The 27,889-nt window shown below is 40.2% G+C and overlaps 1 protein-coding gene across 1 annotated transcript; it reads right to left on the reverse strand.

Moving 5' to 3' along the window:
* Nucleotides 1–26,287, reverse strand: ncbp3 (nuclear cap binding subunit 3). Its single transcript, XM_028467162.1, is given in 13 exon segments — nt 1–505; nt 10,497–10,622; nt 10,687–10,826; nt 10,891–11,116; nt 16,501–16,610; nt 16,946–17,045; nt 17,127–17,235; nt 17,299–17,396; nt 17,468–17,584; nt 18,366–18,491; nt 22,385–22,490; nt 25,068–25,133; nt 26,062–26,287. Coding segments are annotated over 13 exon segments (1,821 nt in total). The 5' UTR covers nt 26,254–26,287; the 3' UTR covers nt 1–200.
* Nucleotides 26,288–27,889: the final 1,602 nt, after the last annotated feature.

Consider the following 27,889-nt stretch of genomic DNA (forward strand, 5'->3'; position numbering starts at 1 on the left):
TGCGTTGGTTGATTTTTACTAATAAAGGATTCAAACACTGGACATGTTGCAGACAACTGGACTTGATAAAAAAAGTGGGAAACACACACACGCACACAGTCTCACACACACACACACCACACACACACCACACACACACACACACACACCACACCACACAACACACCACACACACACACACACCACACACACACACACAGTCAGTTGGGACTCGTCGCCTGTCCCCTACTGATCTCTATCTGCAGTGATGGGGAGGTCGTCCAGAGGCGACTCTTCGTCATCATGTGACTCTGCGCTTCTGTTTCTGTTTAATTCATGGCGCCCCAGACCTTCTGAAGCTTGGAGTCCTCCTTCTCCTCCTCCACACCCCCTCCTCCTTCTCCTCTGCTCGTCTCCTCCCTGTCAGTGCTGTGAGAAGATGGGAGGTGGGCGGGAGCGTCTGCTGCGGCGCTGGGGCGTCCTCTGAGGCAGTGATCTGTAGAACCCAGTCTGCTCCACAGGCCTCCTACAACACACAGTAGAACAGATCCTAAATCAGCTGTAAAATACTCTAAGAACTAATATCATCTCATTAGTTCCTGTCTGTTGGTTACCTTGTTAGGCTTCCTAATCAATGACATAATTGGTATTAATATTTCTGGTGTGGGCGTCTGAGCCTTTTCTGTCAGTATAGCCCTAGATTTAATGTTTTTTAAATGGTAAATGTGGTTAAGCTTGTTATGAAACATATTTTAATAATGTGATAGAACTGTCCACGTTATCAAAATCAGATCTTGAAATGATCATCAACGCGTTCATATCATCTTGCATTGATTATCGTCATTTTGTTTTCACCTGTTTTAATAAATCAGATCAGGACTTCAGATCGTAGACTTTGACTGGGCTTCTAGAACATTACCACATTCTATCTAGTCTTCATTGGCTTTTAGTCACATTTCATATAGAGTTTAAAACTCTTGTCCTGACTTTGTGTGTGTTACATGGTCAGACCCTCAGTATATCACTGACCTACTGTACCCTACCCTTTGGTCTTCAGACCAGGGTCTCCTAAAGATCCTAAAACTCATTTTAAACCTGAGGAGACCTGGTGCTCCAGGCTGTGGCCCCCAAACTCTGGAATGACCTTCAGTGTGTGGATACTTTAGAATCATCTGAAGACTTCACTCTTCAGAAAAGCTTTTAGTTAAAAGGATTTTAAACTTCTATGATGCTGCTCTGTTGGTGTAATTACACCTTTCTTCTGTACAGCACTTTGTGATTTATATCTGAGAAACGCTTTATAAGTAAAAAATACTTTCTACATAGAACTGTAACATGGTTCACCAGGTTAGCGTTAATATATAATTGACAATTTTATAGAATCACAAATAAAAAAAGTAATTTATCTAAATCAAATTGCAATCACGGCAGCAACAGATTCTTTAAATTACAGTTACAATTGTGCCAAAATTGTAATTCATTATCAATTATGCAATTATAATTAACTCCAACACATTCATACTCACCACTACAAACTCAATGAGTATAAACTGTCTATAATCTACTATAGTATATAATGTCTATTATCTACTATAGTATATACTATCTATAGTCTACTACATTATATACTGTCTATTATCTACTATAGTGTATACTGTCTACTATAGTATATACCATCTATAATCTACTACAGTATATACTGTCTATTATCTACTATAGTATATACTGTCTACTATCTACTATAGTATATACTGTCTACTATCTACTATAGTATATACTATCTATAATCTACTACAGTATATACTGTCTATTATCTACTATAGTGTATACTGTCTACTATAGTATATACCATCTATAATCTACTACAGTATATACTGTCTATTATCTACTATAGTATATACTGTCTACTATCTACTATAGTATATACTGTCTACTATCTACTATAGTATATACTATCTATAATCTACTATAGTATATACTGTCTATTATCTACTATAGTGTATACTGTCTACAATAGTATATACTGTATTATCTACTGTCTACTATAGTATATACTGTCTATTATCTACTATAGTGAATACTGTCTACTATAGTGTATACTGTCTATTATCTACTATAGTGAATACTGTCTACTATAGTGTATACTGTCTATTATCTACTATAGTGAATACTGTCTACTATATTGTATACTGTCTACTATCTACTATAGTATTACTGTCTACTATCTACTATAGTATATACTGTCTACTATCTACTATTATATACTATCTAGAATCTACTATAGTATATACTGTCTATTATCTACTATAGTGTATACGTCTACATAGTATATACTGTATTATCTACTGTCTACTATATATACTGTCTATTATCTACTATAGTGAATACTGTCTACTATAGTATATACTGTCTATTATCTACTATAGTGAATACTGTCTACTATAGTGTATACTGTCTATTATCTACTATAGTGAATACTGTCTACTATAGTGTATACTGTCTATTATCTACTATAGTGTATACTGTCTACTATAGTGTATACTGTCTACTATCTACTATAGTATATACTGTCTACTATCTACTATAGTATATACTGTCTACTATCTACTATAGTATATACTGTCTACTATCTACTATAATATATACTATCTAGAATCTACTATAGTATATACTGTCTATTATCTACTATAGTGTATACTGTCTACAATAGTATATACTGTATTATCTACTGTCTACTATAGTATATACTGTCTATTATCTACTATAGTGAATACTGTCTGCTATAGTGTATACGTCTATTATCTACTATAGTGAATACTGTCTACTATAGTGTATACTGTCTATTATCTACTATAGTGTATACTGTCTACTATAGTGTATACTGTCTACTATAGTGTATACTGTCTATTATCTACTATAGTGTATACTGTCTATTATCTACTATAGTGTATACTGTCTACTATAGTATATACAACTTTAATTGCACCTGTGGCTAACCTTAGGTTTTAAATCCCTCAAAGAATAATCTCGGAAAAAATGTAGATTTAATTTGTGTGGGGAAAGATTTTTAGCTAATTATATATGCATGGTGATGTTTGCAAGAAATGATCACTTAGCAAGTGTTGACCGACATAATCATGTGTTGTAGCCCTTCAAATATTAACTCGATAAAATATTGTTTACATAAAATTATTCCATATAATTTGAACTGTAAAATGTTACACTCTATATTATCTTTATTGAGAAAGTGTTTTTTCGGCTTCGTAAAGACCTTTAATCCAGGTGAGATTAGGCAAAATGGCACCTTTGAAAGTAAAGGTTGCAGACCCCTGGTGTATACTGTCTACTATAGTATATACTGTCTACTATCTACTATAGTATATACTGTCTACTTTCTACTATAGTATATACTGTCTACTATCTACTATAGTATATACTGTCTACTTTCTACTATAGTATATACTGTCTACTATAGTATATACTGTCTACTATCTACTATAGTATATACTGTCTACTTTCTACTATAGTATATACTGTCTACTATCTACTATAGTATATACTGTCTACTTTCTACTATAGTATATACTGTCTACTATAGTATATACTGTCTACTATCTACTATAGTATATACTGTCTACTATCTACTATAGTATATACTGTCTACTATAGTATATACTGTCTACTATCTACTATAGTGTATACTGTCTACTATCTACTATAGTGTATACTGTCTACTATAGGATATACTGTCTACTATCTACTATAGTATATACTGTCTACTTTCTACTATAGTATATACTGTCTACTATAGTATATACTGTCTACTATCTACTATAGTGTATACTGTCTACTATAGTATATACTGTCTACTATCTACTATAGTATATACTGTCTACTATCTACTATAGTGTATACTGTCTACTATAGTATATACTGTCTACTATAGTGTATACTGTCTACTATAGTATATACTGTCTACTATCTACTATAGTATATACTGTCTACTATAGTATATACTGTCTACTATCTACTATAGTATATACTGTCTACTATAGTATATACTGTCTACTATCTACTATAGTGTATACTGTCTACTATCTACTATAGTATATACTGTCTACTATAGTATATACTGTCTACTATCTACTATAGTATATACTGTCTACTATAGTATATACTGTCTACTATCTACTATAGTGTATTACTGGCTACTATCTTGTTCTACTAATAGTATATACTGTCTACTATCTACTATAGTATATACTGTCTACTACTACGATATATACTGTCTGACTATAGTAATTATACTGTCTACTATCTACTATATATATGTAATCTACTAGCGTATATACTGTCTACTATAGTATTATACTGTCTACTATCTACTATAGTATATACTGTCTACTATAGTATATACTGTCTACTATCTACTATAGTGTTATACTGTCTACTACCTACTATAGTGTATACTGTCTACTATCTACTATAGTATATACTGTCTACTATAGTGTATACTGTTTACTATCTACTATAGTATATACTGTCTACTATCTACCATAGTGTATACTGTCTACTATCTTACCATAGTGTATACTGTCCTCCTATCTACCATAGTGTATACTGTCTCCTATAGTATATACTGTCTACTATCTACTATAGTGTATACTGTCTACTATCTACCCTAGTGTATACTGTCTCCTATAGTATATACTGTCTACTATCTACTATAGTGTATACTGTCGACCTATCTACTATAGTGTATACTGTCTCCTATAGTATATACTGTCTACTATCTACTATAGTATATACTGTCTACTATCTACTATAGTGTATACTGTCTACTATCTACCATAGTGTATACTGTCTCCTATAGTATATACTGTCTACTATCTACTATAGTATATACTGTCTACTTTCTACTATAGTATATACTGTCTACTATAGTATATACTGTCTACTATCTACTATAGTATATACTGTCTACTTTCTACTATAGTATATACTGTCTACTATAGTATATACTGTCTACTATCTACTATAGTGTATACTGTCTACTATCTACTATAGTGTATACTGTCTACTATAGGATATACTGTCTACTATCTACTATAGTATATACTGTCTACTTTCTACTATAGTATATACTGTCTACTATAGTATATACTGTCTACTATCTACTATAGTATATACTGTCTACTATCTACTATAGTGTATACTGTCTACTATAGTATATACTGTCTACTATCTACTATAGTGTAATACTGTCTACTATAGTATATATACTGTCTACTATCTACTATAGTATATCTGTCTACTATAGTATATACTGTCTACTATAGTATATACTGTCTCTACTATCTACTATAGTATATACTGTCTACTATAAAGTATATACTGTCTACTATCTACGATAGTGTATAACTGTCTACTATCTACTATAGTATATACTGTCTACTATAGTTATACTGTCTACTATCTACTATAGTATATACTGTCTACTATAGTATATACTGTCTACTATCTACTATCGTGTATACTGTCTACTATCTACTATAGTATATACTGTTACTATCTACTATAGTGTACTACTGTCTACTATCTACTATAGTATATACTGTCTACTATAGTATATACTGTCTACTATCTACTATAGTATATACTGTCTACTATAGTATATACTGTCTACTATCTACTATAGTGTATACTGTCTACTATCTACTATAGTGTATACTGTCTACTATCTACTATAGTATATACTGTCTACTATAGTGTATACTGTTTACTATCTACTATAGTATATACTGTCTACTATCTACCATAGTGTATACTGTCTACTATCTACCATAGTGTATACTGTCTACTATCTACCATAGTGTATACTGTCTCCTATAGTATATACTGTCTACTATCTCCTATAGTATATACTGTCTACTATCTACTATAGTGTATACTGTCGACTATCTACTATAGTGTATACTGTCTCCTATAGTATATACTGTCTACTATCTACTATAGTATATACTGTCTACTATCTACTATAGTGTATACTGTCTACTATCTACCATAGTGTATACTGTCTCCTATAGTATATACTGTCTACTATCTACTATAGTATATACTGTCTACTATCTACTATAGTGTATACTGTCTACTATCTACCATAGTGTATACTGTCTCCTATAGTATATACTGTCTACTATCTACTATAGTGTATACTGTCTACTATCTACTATAGTGTATACTGTCTCCTATAGTATATACTGTCTACTATCTACTATAGTATATACTGTCTACTATCTACTATAGTGTATACTGTCTACTATCTACCATAGTGTATACTGTCTCCTATAGTATATACTGTCTACTTTCGACTATAGTATATACTGTCTACTATTACTACTATAGTATATTACTGTCTACTATCTACTATAGTATATACTGTCTACTATCTACTATAGTGTATACTGTCTACTATCTACTATAGTGTATACGTCTCCTATAGTATTATACTGTCTACTATCTACTATAGTATATACTGTCTACTATCTACTATAGTGTATACTGTCTTACTATCTACCATAGTGTATACTGTCTCCTATAGTATATACTGTCTACTATCTACTATAGTATATACTGTCTACTATCTACTATAGTGTATACTGTCTACTATCTACCATAGTGTATACTGTCTACTATAGTATATACTGTCTACTATCTACTATAGTGTATACTGTCTACTATCCACCATAGTGTATACTGTCTCCTATAGTATATACTGTCTACTATCTACTATAGTATATACTGTCTACTATCTACTATAGTGTATACTGTCTACTATCTACCATAGTGTATACTGTCTCCTATAGTATATACTGTCTCCTATAGTATATACTGTCTCCTATAGTATATACTGTCTACTATCTACTATAGTGTATACTGTCTACTATCTACTATAGTGTATACTGTCTCCTATAGTATATACTGTCTACTATCTACTATAGTATATACTGTCTACTATCTACTATAGTGTATACTGTCTACTATCTACCATAGTGTATACTGTCTCCTATAGTATATACTGTCTACTATCTACTATAGTATATACTGTCTACTATCTACCATAGTGTATACTGTCTACTATCTACCATAGTGTATACTGTCTCCTATAGTATATACTGTCTACTCTCTACTATAGTATATACTGTCTACTATCTACCATAGTGTATACTGTCTACTATCTACCATAGTGTATACTGTCTCCTATAGTATATACTGTCTCCTATAGTATATACTGTCTCCTATAGTATATACTGTCTACTATCTACTATAGTGTATACTGTCTACTATCTACTATAGTGTATACTGTCTCCTATAGTATATACTGTCTACTATCTACTATAGTATATACTGTCTACTATCTACTATAGTGTATACTGTCTCCTATAGTATATACTGTCTACTCTCTACTATAGTATATACTGTCTACTATCTACTATAGTGTATACTGTCTCCTATAGTATATACTGTCTACTCTCTACTATAGTATATACTGTCTACTATCTACCATAGTGTATACTGTCTCCTATAGTATATACTGTCTCCTATAGTATATACTGTCTCCTATAGTATATACTGTCTACTATCTACTATAGTGTATACTGTCTACTATCTACTATAGTGTATACTGTCTCCTATAGTATATACTGTCTACTATCTACTATAGTATATACTGTCTACTATCTACTATAGTGTATACTGTCTCCTATAGTATATACTGTCTACTCTCTACTATAGTATATACTGTCTACTATCTACCATAGTGTATACTGTCTACTATCTACCATAGTGTATACTGTCTCCTATAGTATATACTGTCTCCTATAGTATATACTGTCTCCTATAGTATATACTGTCTACTATCTACTATAGTGTATACTGTCTACTATCTACTATAGTGTATACTGTCTCCTATAGTATATACTGTCTACTATCTACTATAGTGTATACTGTCTACTATCTACCATAGTGTATACTGTCTCCTATAGTATATACTGTCTACTCTCTACTATAGTATATACTGTCTACTATCTACCATAGTGTATACTGTCTACTATCTACCATAGTGTATACTGTCTCCTATAGTATATACTGTCTACTATCTACCATAGTGTATACTGTCTCCTATAGTATATACAGTCTACTATCTACCATAGTGTATACTGTCTACTATCTACCATAGTGTATACTGTCTCCTATAGTATATACTGTCTACTATCTACCATAGTGTATACTGTCTCCTATAGTATATACTGTCTACTATCTACTATAGTGTATACTGTCTCCTATAGTATATACTGTCTACTATCTACTATAGTATATACTGTCTACTATCTACTATAGTGTATACTGTCTACTATCTACCATAGTGTATACTGTCTCCTATAGTATATACTGTCTACGATCTACTATAGTATATACTGTCTACTATCTACTATAGTGTATACTGTCTACTATCTACCATAGTGTATACTGTCTACTATAGTATATACTGTCTCCTATAGTATATACTGTCTACTATCTACTATAGTGTATACTGTCTACTATCTACTATAGTGTATACTGTCTCCTATAGTATATACTGTCTACTATCTACTATAGTATATACTGTCTACTATCTACTATAGTGTATACTGTCTACTATCTACCATAGTGTATACTGTCTCCTATAGTATATACTGTCTACTATCTACTATAGTATATACTGTCTACTATCTACCATAGTGTATACTGTCTCCTATAGTATATACTGTCTACTATCTACCATAGTGTATACTGTCTACTATAGTATATACAGTCTACTATCTACCATAGTGTATACTGTCTACTATCTACCATAGTGTATACTGTCTCCTATAGTATATACTGTCTACTATCTACCATAGTGTATACTGTCTCCTATAGTATATACTGTCTACTATCTACTATAGTGTATACTGTCTACTATCTACTATAGTGTATACTGTCTACTATCTACTATAGTATATACTGTCTACTTTCTACTATAGTATATACTGTCTCATTATCTACTATAGTATATACTGTCTACTTTCTACTATAGTATATACTGTCTACTTTCTACTATAGTATATACTGTCTCCTATAGTATATACTGTCTACTATCTACTACAGTATATACTGTCTACTTTCTACTATAGTACATACTGTCTACTATCTACTATAGTATATACTGTCTACTTTCTACTATAGTATATACTGTCTCATTATCTACTATAGTATATACTGTCTACTTTCTACTATAGTATATACTGTCTACTTTCTACTATAGTATATACTGTCTACTATCTACTATAGTATATACTGTCTACTTTCTACTATAGTATATACTGTCTCATTATCTACTATAGTGTATACTGTCTACTATAGTATATACTGTCTACTATCTACTATAGTATATACTGTCTATTTTCTACTATAATATATACTGTCTATTATCTACTATAGTGTATACTGTCTACTATCTACAATAGTATTACTGTCTATTATCTACTATAGTGTATACTGTCAACTACAGTATATACTGTCTACTATAGTATATGCTGTCTATTTTCTACTATAGTATATACTGTCTACTATAGACTATAGTGTATACTGTCTACTATAGACTATAGTGTATACTGTCTACTATAGTATATACTGTCTACTATCTACAATAGTATTACTGTCTATTATCTACTATAGTGTATACTGTCAACTACAGTATATACTGTCTACTATAGTATATACTGTCTATTTTCTACTATAGTATATACTGTCTACTACAGACTATAGTGTATACTGTCTACTATAGACTAGTGTATACTGTCTACTAGACTATAGTGTATACTATAGTATATACTGTACTATCTACTATAGTATATACCATCAACTGCAGTATATACTGTCTACTATAGACTATAGTGTATACTGTCTACTATAGACTATAGTGTATACTGTCTACTATAGACTATAGTGTATACTGTCTACTATAGACTATAGTGTATACTGTCTACTATAGACTATAGTGTATACTGTCTACTATAGACTATAGTATATACGGTCATCAACTCTACCACACATTTTCAGAAACCCTCCATTGGTCTACTGACTACACTTTCTGTTCACGTCAAAATAAGAGCCCTATTTACAAAAGAGTTAAAAAAAAAAACTAATGGAAGACAAGAAGAGATGCTTTTATTTTGAAAAGGGGATGTTTGATTTTAAGCTTGAAGCGGTCCCAGGATCAATTTACATTCAGCTCCCAATGCATCATGGGACGGTTGAGTATGACTAGTGTGCCCACCGTGCATACTTAAAACATGTCCACATATAGTATTACGTCCTTGTATTTCTCACATACTCAATCTGTTCATATATGGCAAGCATTAGTATGACATCATCAACACAGCTTGTGTGTCAGTACAGGAGCTTCCAGTGTGTGTGGGTGTGTGTGCACGCACCTGTCTTCCTGTCCTGACTGGCCACGCCCAGTCTGCGGTGCACGTCTCTGATTGGCTCTCTGGCAGGAGGTGAAGGTGATCGTTCATCAGGAGAGAATCTTCTTTTCCCGAGTCGCTGCCGCACATCTGAGAGCACATCAATCAGTACAGGCCCCGCCCACACATCATGGCCTGATTAAGCTCCGCCCACCTGTCTTGCCGCCGTCCGTGGTCGGCCTGTGTCGGGTCTGTCGTTTCTCCTCCAGCAGCTGACGGACGTCTGTGACCTTGGACGGAGACGGAGACGAGGACTTGGTTCTGGTCTGAGCTGCAGAACCCCCCACACGGTTCCTGAGAAACACGTTAGGATCACTCAGTTCTCTGTGTGTGTGTGTGTGTGTGTGTGTGTACTAACTGGATCTTCAGGTGTGACTCCAGCTCATCGGCATACATGCTCATCTTCTTACTCTTCCTGGGGGAGGGGGTGGAGATCATCTTCAGCTCCAGGTCGTAGTCCATCTCATCTGAGTCCCGCCCCCTGAACTCAACCAGCCTATCATCAGCCTCCATCTCCTCTTCACTGCCCTCCTCCTCCTCCTCCTCCTCTTTGATTGGCTCCTCAGGCAGGTTCACCAGGTCAGCTGTAGCAGAGAGGGAGGAGCCTCAGAGGTGGCTACACTGATTGGTGTATGAAAGTGTGTGATTGCTGGAACACCTCATCCACACAGTAGCTGTGGTCAGAGAGCACAACCACAACAGTGATCAACTGTTCATTAGTTCACTGATGGAAAGGTTAAACCATGTGATCAGATGATATTTTCCTCATGAACGCCCAACATTTGCGGGGTGTGACCCTGGATTTCCACTGGATGCGTATCTGCACCGAAACTGCTCCGATGCGTGACTTCAGCACAAACTGCAGTCCATCAATCTCCACCACCTCCGTTTGCTGCTCATCTGTTGCAGCAACGACTCAGGAGATCTCGCTAATTCACGTACAATCGCACAATATGTGTGATGCAATATGCTCAGATCAATGGAAAGGTCCGTCTCCCCCGAGTCTGAATATGTGCTCGGTTTTCGGATAGAGTCTGAAATGGGCCCATTGGAGGTCCCAGAAGGTCGGCATTTTTCCCCTTGAACACACAGTATTTTATTTTGAAAATAATCTGGATATTTTATTCTGTGTACTACTTCCTGTCTGACACGGGCTTATGTTTGTTAACTTGCTGCAGCACAGCTCCAACATCCAACAGAAACAGAAGTGCTGCATATTAGCTGCAGAGGGCAGCATGACTCAGCAGTGACGGTGCAGATTCACATCCAGTGATAATTGACACATTGACTTTAATTTAAACCTATCAGCTGTGTTTCTGTGTCACAGCAGTTAATCAGAATCCCTTTATTAATCCCAGGGGGAAATTGCTTAAATTACAGCCACTTAAAAAAAAAAATCACAAATAAAAGAATAAAAACAAAGACGAAAGAATAAACATTAAATAAGTGTATAATTGAGTAAAAAACTGTTAAAAATAAGGACCAGACACACACAGTAGTAAAAAATAAACATTATTATTATTAATAATAATAATACAAATATATACCAATATGACACTGATATTTACAAAAAAATACAAAATGTACAAATATGATTTAGATATTTCCAACAATCAAGCTGTGAGGTTACAGTAATAAATTATACAGTTTGATCTCCACAGATAAGAATGATTTCCTGTGACGTTCTGTGGAGCACCATGGTTGGATCAGCCTGGTGCTGAAGGTTCTAAAGGTGCTTCTGTGACTGACCAGCACATCATGGAGTGGGTGAGACTCATTGACCAAGATGGCCTTCACCTGGATGGAGACAGGACTGACTGACCTCCTGGTTCTCCTCAGGTCCACAATCAGCTCCTTGGTCTTTGTCACATTGAGCTGTAGATGTTTCAGCTCACTCCATGTGACAAAGCTGTCCACAGCAGCCCTGTACTCCACCTCGTCCTCCTCCCTGATACATCCAACCACTGCAGAGTCATCAGAGAACTTCTGGAGATGACAGGTGTCAGTGCAGTAGCTGAAGTCCATGGTGTAGGTGGTGAAGAGGAAGGAGAGAGGACAGTCCCTTGAGGGGCCACGCCCTGGTGTTGCTGACCACTTAGTCAGACACACAGTGTCTCAGACGTACATACTGTGGTCTGCCAGTTAAGTAGTCCATAATCCAGGACACAATGGAGGAGTCCACCTGCATCTCTGTCAGCTTCTCACCCAGTAGAACCAGACGGATGGTGTTAAAGAACATGACTCTCACAGTGCTCACCACCACGTCCAGGTGAGAGGAGACACGGTTGAACATGAAGGTGATGGTGTCCTCAACTCCAACCTTGGGCTGGTAGACACACTGTAGTAGGTCCAGGTGTGGTCTGATAGATGGTCAGAGCTGCACCAGGATAAGTCTCTCCAGGGTCTTCATGGTGTGGGAGGTCAACACAACCGGTCTGTAATCCTTGGAGCTGCTGGGACGTGATGTCTTTGGAACAGGAACCAGGCAGGAGGTCTTCCACAGCACACGGACCCTCTGCAGACTCAGGCTCATGGTGAAGATGTGCTGGAATATTCCACAGAGCTGTGAAGCACAAACCTTCAGTACTCTGGGACAGACTCCATCAGGTCCTGCAGCTTTTCCAGCGTGAAGTTTCACCAGTTGTCTTTTCACCTGGTCAGCTGTGATGTTTATTGTGTGTTTATTTAAAGGTGTGTGGGTGTTCAGGGAGCCAGAGGAGGAGATGAGATGATGGTTCACACAGAGGTGTGAAAGGTTAAGAGGAGGAGGATGATTGTGTTTGAGTGCAGACAGCAGAGGTGTGACTAGGGGTGACAGTAGGGGGTCCAGTAGACACAGTATCAAATCTGTTGAAGAACAGATTTAGTTTGTTGGTCTGGTCCACACCACCGTCCAACCCACTGATGGTGGCTGACTTAAAACCAGTGATGGTCCTCATCCCTTTCCAGACAGGTCACATATTGAGTGAAACCAGGCAAAGTCTTATTGAGATGGTGATGAATGGGTGCTGAGTGTGTAACCAGGCTATAGCTGAGAGAATGATGTCACAGGATGATGTTGGGTTAGCAGCAGGAGGAATGTAAACAATCACCATTAAAACATGACAAAACTCAAGTGGCAGATAATATGGGCGGAGCCCAAAAGCAAACAGTTCAATGTCCAGGCAACAGATGTGCTCTTTGATGGTGATGTGTGCTGGGTTACACCACCAGTTGTTTACAAAAACAGGAAGACCCCGCCTTTCTTCTTGCTGCTCCCGGTCACTTCCTGTTGGCCCTGTTTATGGCCCTGGTCCAGCCATGACTCTGTAACGCACATTAAACTACACTCCCAATATTCCCTCTGACTCTGGACTAGTGCCATTAGCTCCTCCAATTTGTTTGCCAGCAACCTCACGTTGCCCATGGTAACCGAGGAGATACTCGGTTAAAAACGTTTTTTGTCCATAAGCCTCCGCTGTTTCAACCTGGCTTTGTTAGTTGGCTGTCTTTTACCTCCCCTGCAGCCTCTATGAGTCCTTCTCCAGATCTTTGAGGATATTCTCTGATCTGGTCTACGTACCAGCCTCATCAGCTGATCTCTGGTGTAAACAATGTGAGCGTGTTGTTGCACTTGGCAAAGTCTGTTGGAGGGAAGTAGCGTGTCCATCATCAAACAAAAACTATTAAAGTGTAGATAAGCAAATCAATATAAGGAAGTAACTGAAGAAAAATGACTTAAAACGAGTTAAAGGTTGAAAAAGTATAAAAAGAGCAGGAGCAGCTGTAACAGGCAGCATGTATGGTGGCACATGTGCACTATACACATCCAGTGGAAATCCAGGGTGACAGAGAATGTTATCGCCCGTACATTCCACGGTCAGGACCCCTCAGTGGCCAAACACAATTGTGTAAAAAACATTTGCTGGTCGTTAAGATGCCTGAACAAAACCACCACAAATGAAACACAGGAAATGTATAATAATCGCAGAAACACACACAAAAAAAAAATCATTATGGATGAATAATGTTTCTGTCAATCCAGTCCTTGCTTTTTTTTTTAGCGGAACAGGCACAATAAATTGACCAATAGGATCTAATGATACAGCCAGTTTAATATGCTAGTAGCATTTTGGGTTCATCATTTTTTAATGTTGGACCAAAGCATTTCATGTAATTCATATAAAGTTAGCCTGAATAAAAAGCGTGAAAGTGGAAGTAAAATCTGTTCTTTTTTTTAACACTTCATTGGGTAGATCTGGTCGTCACTAAGGCGGAGGTCAGGGATCTTGGGCTTGAAAAGGTTCCACTGATGTAGATCATGTGGTTTGATTAAAGTCAAAGATGAGTCATTTAAACATATATTCACACACTTTGGTCTCTTAAAATTCTGTTCTTTAATTCATTAATATTCTCACTGTAAATGTGTAGTTTGATCTGATCAATACTTTATAGATATGGATAATATAGTGAGGGGGTGTGTCCTTATTATTCTTCCATGTTCATCTTCCAATATATCTGTAACTCCATCACATAGAAAGGTAAATATGGTACAGTAATAAGCTCCACCCACTCTCTCAGAATATAGAAATAGATCTGCTATACATCCTATATATCTGGTGGACATGTCAGCTCCTCTAAATAGTCACAAAGTCAGTGTGTGTTTGGGTCTGGAACATGTTCAGTAAACTACTTAGCATATGTCTCAGCTCCCTGTAATGTGATCAGCTTAGAGCTATGAACATAGACTGTTCACATCACTAATGATTAGTCACAGATATACATTGGTTCTAGACTCACAAGCTCTGGAAATATGAACATATACTTTATTTACTATTTTCATTGTTCTATAACTGCATGTGAGAATATGTTTTAATTTACAGTATAAATGTTACTGTTTATTTGATATTAAAACTATTTTTCTTTATGTGAATTCTCCATTTTTATTTTGGACTCAAACTTTGAGTTATTTCATCACTGATGAATATTTTTAATCCTTTACATGAGGTTATTGTTTGGCTCTGTCTGATAATCATTTATTTTATTTGTGTTTTACTCGAAACAAAAAATATAAAAACCACCGCATCAAAAAACAAAATATTTTTGGAGGTGTGTGTGTGTACCTGAGTGTGGGTGTGTGTATGGAGGTGTGTGTGTGTACCTGAGTGTGGGTGTGTGTACCTGAGTGTGGGTGTGTGTATGGAGGTGTGTGTGTGTACCTGAGTGTGGGTGTGTGTATGGAGGTGTGTGTATGGAGGTGTGTGTGTGTACCTGAGTGTCGGTGTGTGTATGGAGGTGTGTGTGTGTACCTGAGTGTGGGTGTGTGTATGGAGGTGTGTGTGTGTACCTGAGTGTGGGTGTGTGTATGGAGGTGTGTGTGTGTACCTGAGTGTCGGTGTGTGTATGGAGGTGTGTGTGTGTACCTGAGTGTGGGTGTGTGTATGGAGGTGTGTGTGTACCTGAGTGTGGGTGTGTGTATGGAGGTGTGTGTGTGTACCTGAGTGTGGGTGTGTGTATGGAGGTGTGTGTGTACCTGAGTGTCGGTGTGTGTATGGAGGTGTGTGTATGGAGGTGTGTGTGTGTACCCGAGTGTGGGTGTGTGTATGGAGGTGTGTGTGTGTACCTGAGTGTGGGTGTGTGTATGGAGGTGTGTGTGTGTACCTGAGTGTGGGTGTGTGTATGGAGGTGTGTGTATGGAGGTGTGTGTGTGTACCTGAGTGTGGGTGTGTGTATGGAGGTGTGTGTGTGTACCTGAGTGTCGGTGTGTGTATGGAGGTGTGTGTATGGAGGTGTGTGTATGGAGGTGTGTGTGTGTACCCGAGTGTGGGTGTGTGTATGGAGGTGTGTGTGTGTACCTGAGTGTGGGTGTGTGTATGGAGGTGTGTGTGTGTGTACCTGAGTGTCGGTGTGTGTGTACCTGAGTGTGGGTGTGTGTATGGAGGTGTGTGTGTACCTGAGTGTGGGTGTGTGTATGGAGGTGTGTGTGTACCTGAGTGTCGGTGTGTGTATGGAGGTGTGTGTCCCATGCTGTCTCCAATCAGAGGTTTCTTGGTCTTGATGACGTCTCTGTGGATCCTCCTGGTGTGAAACCTCCTCTTCCTGAACACACACACAGTGTTAACACACAATGTAAATGGTAAATGGACATGATTTATATAGATCTTTATCACCACTGAAACAGTCTCAAAGCGCTTTACATATCAGCTCATTCACCCAATCACTCTCACATTCACACACCAGTGGGACAGGACTGACATGCAAGGCGCTAGTCGACCACTGGGAGCAACTTAGGGTTCAGTGTCTTGCCCAAGGACACTTCGACACATAGTCAGGTACTGGGATCGAACCCCCAACCTCTCGATCAGAAGATGACCCACTACCACCTGAGCCACGGTCGCCCCCATTGTGTGTGTGTGTGTGTGTGTCTGTCTAACCATGAGTTGCTGAGGATTCCTTTCATCCCTCCATAGTTTGGGTTTCCGTACTTCATGTAGTATCTGCTGCGTCGGGCTGCTCCCAGCTCCTTTTTATCATCTACACACACACCCTCAGGTTAATGTTAGTATGTATTGTGTATGTGTGTGTATTATTGTGTGTGTATTAATAGTGTGTAACCTTGCGTGGCGAAGCGTAGCAGCAGTTTGTTTCCCTTGAAGGGCCGGATGGCGACCCTGGGCGCGTTGCTCAGCAGAGACTCTCTGTCCTCCATCGGCAGCTCCGTCTCCTGCTGATGATGTCATTGATCAGATCACGGCCGCTGATTGGCCAATATCAGAGTGTGATCTACCTCGCCACCCTCTGCTTTCTCCTTGTTCTTCTCCTCTGATGTTTCTTCGTTCTTCTGCTGTGCCTCCTTACCCTCCTCTTCATCATCTGACCTTTGACCTGCAGCAGGTCACAATCAATAGAGCCTGCAGTATGTGATTGATTAACTGATTAATTAGCTCAAGTCTAACCTCTGTCTGAGCAGTCACTGCCCTCTATTACCGAGGCAACCGTCTCTGGGTCAGGGACCCTGCTGGTGCTAATGAGAGCTCGGATACAAGAATCATCATCAAGCCACACCACGTTACCTAGGAGACAGATGATATCACATCAGTGTGTGTGTGTGTGTGTGTAATACTGTAATGTGTGTAATACTGTATACCGCGAGGTCATAAAAATAGCAGCCGTATCGGTTTCAATATTGTCCTAAAAAAAAAAAGCTATGCACTTTTGTGACTGTGCATGCACGCAGCAGTCAGCGGGGATCACAGCCCCCCCCCCCGTGTGTGCTTATGGCGGGGAGGAGCTGACGGCAGCAGCAGCTGATTGGGACAGTATGTACAGTGATACGTACATTCATGTCAGAGTCTCTAAAACACCAGAAAACATTCCAATAACACAAGATAAAGCCCATACATCTGTCACTATGTCTATATTGAGAAAAACGTCACTAAGAGCGTTCAGAAAATATACTGGTAATGGAGATTCAGTTTTGGTTTAAGAAAACAAAGCGGAGAGAGGATTCTATGAACTGCAGCTTTAACTCCTTGAATAAGCCTACTTTTTCCGAGTGAACTCATCCTTTAGTAACTCCTTAAGTAGATAATTTAAACCGTAAAAGCGGCGCTGTTAATGATGCGTGCTGTAAACATACAGACAGACACAGACCAACAGACAGACGCGCTCGGTGTGAACGCACCATGAGCCATATTTTTTAATGAGTCACGGTAATACCGTATACCACAGTAAAATCGGGAAGAGGTTAGGCAGGTTAAAAATTTGGATACCGCCCAGGCCTACTGTGTGTGTGTGTATGTATGTATTCTGATAACGTGTATAGTGTGCATGTGTATAATGTATGCGTCTCACAGGAGTTGTCGTCAATCCACTCAATGTGAGCTGGGGGGAACTCCTTAAAGAACCCAAACACGTCCTGAGTGCTCATGTGATCCACTCCACTCACATGGATGGCCTCCAGACGCAGACTGGGAATGTCTGAGACAAACAACAATAATAATAATAATAACAACAATAATAATTATAACAGGTCCTGACTGATGCAGAGACAGCAGAATAAACTGTTTTCTTTCATAACATTCATTTCAATGTCTCACTATGGAATATACTGTGCACCAAAGCGTCATTCCTCAATACATTCCTAATCGCATTACGCCAATCCTGATTGGCGAGTGAAATGTATTTGTGTGTGTATATAATCTCACCTACTATCAGTAGAGTGGGCAGATGATACTAAGCCATTCAAAAACCTCTCCTCACTCAGAGCTATCTTACGTTTGCAGCAGCTTAACCGTCCACAGGTGGACCCTCTTTTGGAATCGGTTGCCATACACTGCCGTTGTATGCTTTTTCTCCTTTCAACCACACCAGTTCGACCGGTGCTTCCCTGCTCGGCGCAGCACTGCTTCGACAGCTCACCACGGCTGTCGAAAGCTAATCGCTAACACACCTGTTTTCAGCTTGGCTCACCACTTCCTCGACACCACACCACAGCTGTGGAGACCGAGGCTTAACACACCAGTTAGCGACCTGGTTACAACCCTAACCCTAACCCACCCCACCACGCTCGCCAGGCACCACGTGTTGGTTGTCCTGCTATCTTAACGGCTATCCAACACATGCCAAGCTAGCTGCCAACTTCCTTCTGCCTGCTGTTACGAGGGGAAGCAATTCCCCGCGACCAGGGGTTCGGCGAGGCAACTGCTCCCCGTCTTCCTGGAGCTGCTGGACGAGGTGTCACGTCTAGCAGCAGGGGTGCTGCATCCCTCAAATGTGAGGAAATGGAGAACCTGGACCTGCTCCGCATGCCTCCAGTGGAACCACTGGTCGCAGCACACTTGCTCCCATGACTGTCTGCTGCGTCCCCCCGGAAGCTGAGCCTACCCGCTGAGTCAGAGCAGGTCCCGTCAGCCCTGACTGAGAGGTCCTACAAGGCGGTGGCACTCTTGGCCAGAGTGCTCAATGTGCTGTCGCTGCTCACAGCCTACCAAGCGGAGCTCTGCCTGGACCTTGGGCTGACTCAGGACCCGGCCAAGTGCGCTGGCTCGACCTGAGGAACCTTTCCGAAAACAAAAGAAGCAACACTTTGGACATGCCCATCATTCCGGAGGGGATGGGGCTGTCTCCACCTCAAGATGTTCCTGGCTCCTCAGGGCACTCAGTTTAAGACCCCTAAGTTGACCGCGCCTTGGCCCGCCCAACCGTCAGGTCACGGTTCGGCTGGCCCAGGAAGCCTTCGGCCTCAGCTGCTGCTCCACTAGCCCAGCCCCCACAGCACAACCAGGCCAGGAAGAAAAAAAGAGCAATCTGACACACTCCTATCATCTTCCATGGTGAAGCCGCTGGATGTTCCCCGTTCTCCAGCTTCACCTTTTAGGCATGCACCCAAGGCCCGCTTCCCCGGCTCGGCCCGACGGCCGTAGGGAGAAAAAGTTCCGGCTGTTGGCCCTCAGAAAAAATGGCAAAAGGACGCACCAAATATAAAATGTGCCCCGCTGTCGCACCCAAGCCAAAGGCACAGCAAATAAAAAACAACAACAAAAAGCAGAATATGTCACCATAAGGGATTCGCTCTATCCTGGTGTTTCAGAGCACGTATCCTTACGTGCTCTGAACGCATATCTCAGGAAATACAGGTTCAGGATGCTCACCTATAACTCCCTGTTGTGCAAGGTACAGCAGAACAATGGGTTCCTGTCTGTCAACCTGAAAGACATATTTCCACATTCCAATATATCCTCCCCACAGAAAGTACCTACGGTTTGCTTTCCGGGGAATATGTTACGAGTACCGGGTCCTCCCCCTCGGCCTCTCGCTGAGCTTAAGAGTGTTTGTACAGTGCACGGAAGCAGCAATAGCCCCACTGAGACGGCAGGGCATCTGCTTGGCCACATATCTGGATGACTGGTTGCTTTTGGCACAGTCGGAGACGAAGGCCAGAGTACGCACATGTATCCTATTACGTCATCTCGGCGGCCTGGGTTTCGTAATGAACTCGGAAAAGAGCATATTGCAGCCGGTACATGAGATTGTCTTTTTGGGTCTATCCCTGTATTTGGTGCAAATCCCGGGAGCCCTGAACACAGGCACAGACCTGCTGTCCAGGGGGGACGCCGATTTACGGGGAATGGAAGCTGCATCCGGAGATTAAGGATCAGTTGTGGGTCCGTTACGCACGGGCCGAGGTGAACCTTTTCACTGCAGAAGAAAATACGCAGTGCGCACTATTTCATTTCCATCACAGCTCGGGGGCTCCCCTCAGGGTTAGTGCACAATTGGCCGCACATACTGCTCTATGCAGGCTCTATGCCTGCTCTATGCCTTCTACCCTGCTCTATGCCTGTTGCCCTCCACCCGCTCCAAGGTGAGGGAGCGCACCCACACTTTGATCCTGGTGGCTCCGCATTGGCCTGCCATGCACTGGCTGGCGGAGATTTGCCGGTTGTTGTGCGTTCCCATTGCCAGGTGCCTGCTGTCACAGGCAGAGGGCTCAGGCTTCCATCCTCTCTATGGGTTTGGCCCCCTGAGTGGCGTAATCTGTCAGCCATGGGACTCTCACAGCGTGTGATCTTCACGATACAGAGCGCTCGGGCTTCCTCCACTAGGTATCTGTACGACTGTAAGTGGAGGGTGTTTAAGGGCTGGTGATACCAGAAGGGACACGCCCCCTTTCAGTGTTCTGTGAGAGTGATCTTGTTATTTCTGCAAGGGCTGATTGACAAACCGAGGGCTTTTTCCACAGTGAAAGTGTATCTGGCAGCTATTGCTGCCTATCACGTGGGCTTTCGGTATAAAATGACGAGTCAGCATCCACTGAGCGTTCATGGGATTTAGCCGTGGTTCTGGAGGGACTTAAACATCCTCCTTTTGAACTGATGAGACGTGCAAACTTGAAGTTTGTGTCCCTGAAGGCGGTGTTGCTGCTGGCTTTAGCGACAGCTAAGCGTGTCAGAGCACTCATTTCAGTGCTCAGTTTTCCCAGGGCGACACAAGAATGGTGCTGAAGCCCAACTCGCCGTTTGTGCCAAAGGTATTGGCCTCTGGTTCTCCTATTGACCTCACGGCCTTCTCTGCCTCACAGGGTGAGCAGAGGGGTCATTTGCTGTGTCCGGTAGGCGCTGTGCGCACCTATATGGACATGACAGGGAGCGTCAGGAGAAGCAATCAGCTCTTTGTCTCCTGGGCTCCGCCCCATAAAGGGAAGCCTGTTACTAAGCAACATATGTCACACTGGGTGGTGGAAGCAATTGCTTTGGCTTATACGAGTCCGGGTCTGCAGCCGCCTGTGGGCTTGTGTGCACACTTGTGTGTCTATTCAGGATATTTGTGCGGCGGCTAGTTGGTCCTTGCCCCTTATGTCCGGTTCTATAGGCTTGATGTTTCCGCTCAATGATTAGCACGGGCAGTTCTCCTGTCCTAATGGGAATGGTGCTTGCCTTGCGGGCTGGTGTAACGCGTCATAAGCTTGTCTGCAACCATATCCCATAGTGAGACATTGAAACAAATGTTATGAAAGAGAACTATAGGTTATTTAAATCACCTATAGTTCTCGGAGTAATACGAGTGAGATGTCTCACCAGACGGCCCTTCTTGCTCAATGAGAAGAGAATTGCTCATTTGAATGGCGCTGTATTCCCCGCCCACTCTACTTACAGTAGGCAGCACTACCTGTCGCAGATGAATACATTTCCCCAGCTGATCAGGATTGGCGTGATAAGATAGGGCTTCTGAGATATGACGCAGAGGCGTATATCCCATTGTGAGACATCTCACTCATATTACTCAGACAACCAGGGTGCTGTAAATAACCTATAGGTTTGTAGCTTCAGCAGCAGCTCACCCCCAAACAACAATAATAATAATAATAATACCTTTCTTTATGGTGTCTTTGTCCAGTAAAACGTCCCTCTGATTAATGCTCTCCTCACCTCTGAAATGGAAACGCCTCGCCCTCTTCTCCTTCCTCTCAATGGCCTCCTACACACACACACACACGCACACACGCACACACGCACGCACGCACACACGCACGCACGCACGCACACACAGGATGTCAGGATATAACTTTTTCACTTCAGATACGATACCGATATTGCAACCTTGAGTATTGGCCGATATCGATACAATGCGATATCAGCACGAAATCATACATACTTTTATTTTGTAGTGTGGAAAAGGCTTGATCAAGTGATGTTACTCAAACAGAGAGCAATAGTCAACAATTCAAGTTCACTTCAGTTATTTTTAACTGTCAGTATATGGTGGGAACAACTGCGGGCGCGGACAAAAACAACAGAAACTTATCGGAGCGCTGATATCAGAGATTTTAGATGCAGACCGATAAAATCCGATATTTATTTTGCTGATATCGGACCAATATCAATATTGGATTGGGACACCCCTAGTATACACATTATATACACACACATTAAAGGGGACATCAATTTTTGCAGTTTTTTGGATCACACGAGGTAACTTGGGTGTCCACTGTCACAGAAAAATATGAAATAACTCCATTGTCATTTGTTTGTGGTCTGTGTAAGTCTGATAACAGAGAAAAATGCTCCATTTCAAATTTTCTGTTTGTGACACACACAAGCTAAATTGGGAAAGAAAATACACTCCCCTCCGCTAGTAACTCCACCCATGGATTCCACCCCCAACCTGATGAAACCTTTTGCAAAAGTCCGCCATTGTTGTTCACACCAAACAAGAATGTAGCGACTGCAGTCATTTCAATCACCCGTGGTGAGTCGCTTGAACATAGTGGTGCTTTTTGGTGTGTGTGTGTGTGTGTGTGTGTGTGTCCGGGTGACCGGAGAGAGAGACGGCTAATCTTCTACAGCAAGTATCATTAACAGCGCCACTTTTACAGTTTAAATGATCAATTTACAGAGTTAAAGGATGAGTTCACTCAGAATGTAGGCTTATTCAAGAAGTTAACCTCTTTAATTTTTCCCCGGTAAGTTGAGGAAGTGTACAGCCCTCCCACTGCAGCTGTCTCACTGTAGCAAGAGGGAGGGGCTTCTGCCTTGGCTCTGCAGACAGGAAAGGTGGCGGGAGTTGTTGCTTGGTCACCTGAAAAGTTCACATTTTTCAACTTTGAGCAACGAGGTCTCACTGGACCTCTTAAAGTCGCATCATTTACATTGATTTTGAATGTAATCTAGTCACTTCAGTCTCGTTTGGTGTGAATGCACCATTAGTGTGTGCCACCCTATGGAAGAGAGGGGCGGGGAAGGGTGTCTATGGTGTACATACTCTGTAGTCTGTAATGTTATAAAGGGGTATATGCGTGGGTGCAAAGTAAAATAGTGTGTGTGATTTATCTGCTTTAATTTTATGGGACATGCGCATGATAAATGTGTTTGTTACTCATTTATATATTTTTTGTTTGGTGTATTATGTGTATTTTTGTATCTTTCAGTTGTGTTTTTGTGCATTTTTTTGTATATTTATTGTTTTTTGTTGCCATTGTAGTGATTCTGGAGTCATTATGTTTATTTTTGTATATTTTTTGGTGTAGTTTTGTGCATTTCTGTTGTCATTTTGTGTATTTTTGTATAAATAATTTTCATATTTTTGTTGTCCTTTGGTGTATTTTTGTTTTTGGAGCCTTTTTGTACATTTTTGTTGTCGTCTTGTGTACTTCTTGTATAAATATTGTTCAGGTTTTTGTTTTATTTTACTCATTTAGTATATTTTTTATTACAAATACATTATGTGTGGTGAGGGCGTGTGTGAGAGATTCGCTACCTGTCCTCCTTGTTTGCCTTGACTCTCTTCATCTCCTTTGTGGGTTTTCTCTCACACACACACACACGCACGCACATTGTGTTTCATTTTGTATCTGGCCTCCCACCCCATCAATCACACCTAACTTCCTCTTCCTCCTGACACGCAGAGATGACCCGTTTGGCTGAGAAGCCCCTGACTGCAGTTTGGGCGGTTTATTTATTTTGAAGTTGATTATTTTTAACTGTATAAGAATCACAGCACAACAGCATGTTGCATTGAGCTACGCCCCGAACTGTGGACTGCAGTCAGGGGTACTTCGTTTGGCTCAGTTAGCTGGTTTTATCTCACGATCACAACATTATCAATAATCCACTCAGGTCCACATGTTCTGTGTTAGTATGTGGTGCTGTGAGCTGCTGGATACATCACTATATCACTTCATAGCGCCATAATCTCCCCCGTCCCTGCTTCTTCCTCCTTAGCTAATGGTAGCATCAGAGGCTAATCTCTCATCCAAAGGTGTGCTGCTGCCACCTTCAGGGCACCAGGTAGTCACTACATCAACAGAGAAGCCTTATATTATCCTAGCAACTTCCGTGAAAAACGCAATTGATGTAGTATTACGTCAATGGCACCGAGTGAGTTTTAATACACACACACACACACAAATAACCCATCCATGTATATTTCAGGATTTAACAGATTAATTATTGTGTTTTTCACACATTTCTCCTCATTAAAGGAGTTACAAACAAACAGGAAGTGTGAGACACTTTTTACACGTTAACACACAGACATGTTTGATGGCTGTCGTACCTTTGAGTTGACGTCGATGCCTGTGATGAACGCTCCAGCCTTGTTCTCATATCGTCGACTTGTGTCCTGAAAACACACAGTTAGTTACATTTAGAGTAGTTTAAACACCATCAGTGTTCAATGTAACCCAGTGGTTCACTTCCTTCTTTAACCTTCAAATGCTTCGTCACGTTTTATTCAGACACAACGTTAGTCTGGGCCCATTCTGGGCTTTGTCCAAAACGGTTTTAAATTCATATTTAAAATCAAAATGGAACATTGTTATGGTAATTTAGCTTTTAATAAACCTGTTGATCATCTGGACCCTGTTAACCTCTGAGACTGACCCCAGGACACAAGATGAGAACAACTGATTAACAGATTCAGCATCAGACAAACAGACACCACACTATTTTCATCCGATCTGTTAACAACTATTAAACTTTACATTTATTTTTAAAAGCCTATGAACGGGTAGATCTAAATAAACAAATACATACAAATTAAATAATCATGAAAAAGTTCAATATCTTTCTGTCACTCATTTCATATGAGATAAATGTGAAATTATAAATCAAATTTAACTTTATCATAATATTCTAATTTTCTAAATGAGTACTTGTATATATATATATATATAAACAGACATAAATGTTAAAGTATTCATATTAAACTAAGATTTGTACAAACTGGTTAAAAAAACATTAAACATAAAGAGGCCAAAGGCGGGAGAGCAACAAGTGTGAAAGAAACGAAGCATGACTAACCATAACCAGGTTACCAGCATTATGGTTGAACTAGCAAAGAAACTAATAAATCCAAACCATAACTAGGTGACCAGCCTTAACGAGTGCTCTCTGTGGGGGTTTAACCAGCAGAAACCCGCCTTTTAACTGCTCCAGTTATAGCTGGAGGAACGTGGAGCCTTCAGCTGACCAGGCCGGGGATGGCCACTCGCTGCCCGGCCAACACAAACTCTAGTCCGCGGTCTGACGAGGCCTTCGCGGGCTCTCACCGGCAGCAGTTCCTTTATAGAGCAGTTGACGGGGACAACCTCCAGCTCTCCCTCCTCCACCTCCATGGGCTCCGAGTCCCGAGCCTCTCTGTCCGACTCCGGGTCCGGGTCCGGGTCCGAGCCGGAGCTGCATTCCGAGCCGGAGTCCGAGTGTGTGTTGAGGGAAACCTTGAGGCTGCGCATCGCCGCCATGACAGCACTAACACACACACGCGCGGACTAGAGCGCCTCTAGCGGCTGATTTTTGGAACTACAATAACAATCAAACTAAAATTAAACATTAAAAATAAATTAAATAATTCATTCAGTCATTCGTTCCTGTTCAGGTTCTATGCTATCAAATGGCGCTAGGTGGGGCTACACCCTGGACATGGCGCCAGTTCATCATAGTAAATAAAATAAAATAAAATAAGTGGAATATTTATTTATTTTATTCTATTTATTTGGTTTATTTCCGACATGGTTACATTCTCTTTTTTTTTTTTTTTTTGTACATGCCGAAAAAGGAGACGAGAGAAGCAGTTTGCTTTTCTAAGTCCCGTCCCCTGTTTTGAACACAGAAAATTTACATCAAAGCTTGTCTCTCTGGTCAAACATTCTTAGGTTGTTCTGAACACAATTTCTTTTTCTTTTTTTTTTGTCCTTTTTTGTGTAGGATTTATTCTCATCTGTAGTCAGCGTTGTCTTTTTTTATTCCTCCTCCTCTTGATCGTTGTTCGTGTCGACCTTGTTCCCTGCGGATTTCATTCCCAGACGTTGTTTGCGTTCCTCCAGTTCAAAAGAAAAGTTCATCTTCTTTCAAAGTACCTTGATATCTTCAGAAAGTTTTCTTAGCATACGAAGGATTAGAAAGTGTCACGGCAAATTTGCGGTTGACCTCATTTGGAGACATGATTTATTGCTCGGGAACCTCCAGAATGATGAAAATCAATACAGTGCTCGACTGGTTGCCTTTCTATCAACACAGAGCGAATATATATATGTAAACGAAAATTTATATTTATATATATAAAAAGGCAGCTTTATCTTAATAGTCCGAATTGGTGTTTGAGGATCAACCGATGGTTCATGGTCCAGTCTCTGTCGGAGGGGCAGCCCACCGCGGGGCAGACTCGGAGTCCCATGCCATAAAAAACTGGCTTTGATGAATCAGTCTGAACTAGTCTGAACCAGTATGAATCAGTATGAACCAGTCTGAATCAGTATGAACCAGTATGAACCAGTATGAATCAGTCTGAACCAGTATGAACCAGTATGAATCAGTATGAACCAGTCTGAATCAGTATGAACCAGTATAAACCAGTCTGAACCAGTATGAACCAGTATGAACCAGTCTGAATCAGTATGAACCAGTCTGAATCAGTATGAACCAGTATGAACCAGTATGAATCAGTCTGAACCAGTATGAACCAGTATGAACCAGTATGAATCAGTATGAACCAGTCTGAACCGGTGTGAACCAGTATGAACCAGTATGAACCAGTATGAACAAGTCTGAATCAGTATGAACCAGTATAAACCAGTCTGAACCAGTATGAACCAGTATGAACCAGTCTGAATCAGTATGAACCAGTCTGAATCAGTATGAACCAGTATGAACCAGTATGAATCAGTCTGAACCAGTATGAACCAGTATGAACCAGTATGAATCAGTATGAACCAGTCTGAACCGGTGTGAACCAGTATGAACCAGTATGAACCAGTATGAACAAGTCTGAATCAGTATGAACCAGTATAAACCAGTATGAACCAGTGTGAACCAGTATGAACCAGTATGAACCAGTATGAACTAGTCTGAACCAGTATGAACCAGTATGAACTAGTATGA

Source organism: Gouania willdenowi, chromosome 14 (assembly GCF_900634775.1).
Source record: "Gouania willdenowi chromosome 14, fGouWil2.1, whole genome shotgun sequence".
Lineage (NCBI taxonomy): Eukaryota > Metazoa > Chordata > Actinopteri > Blenniiformes > Gobiesocidae > Gouania > Gouania willdenowi.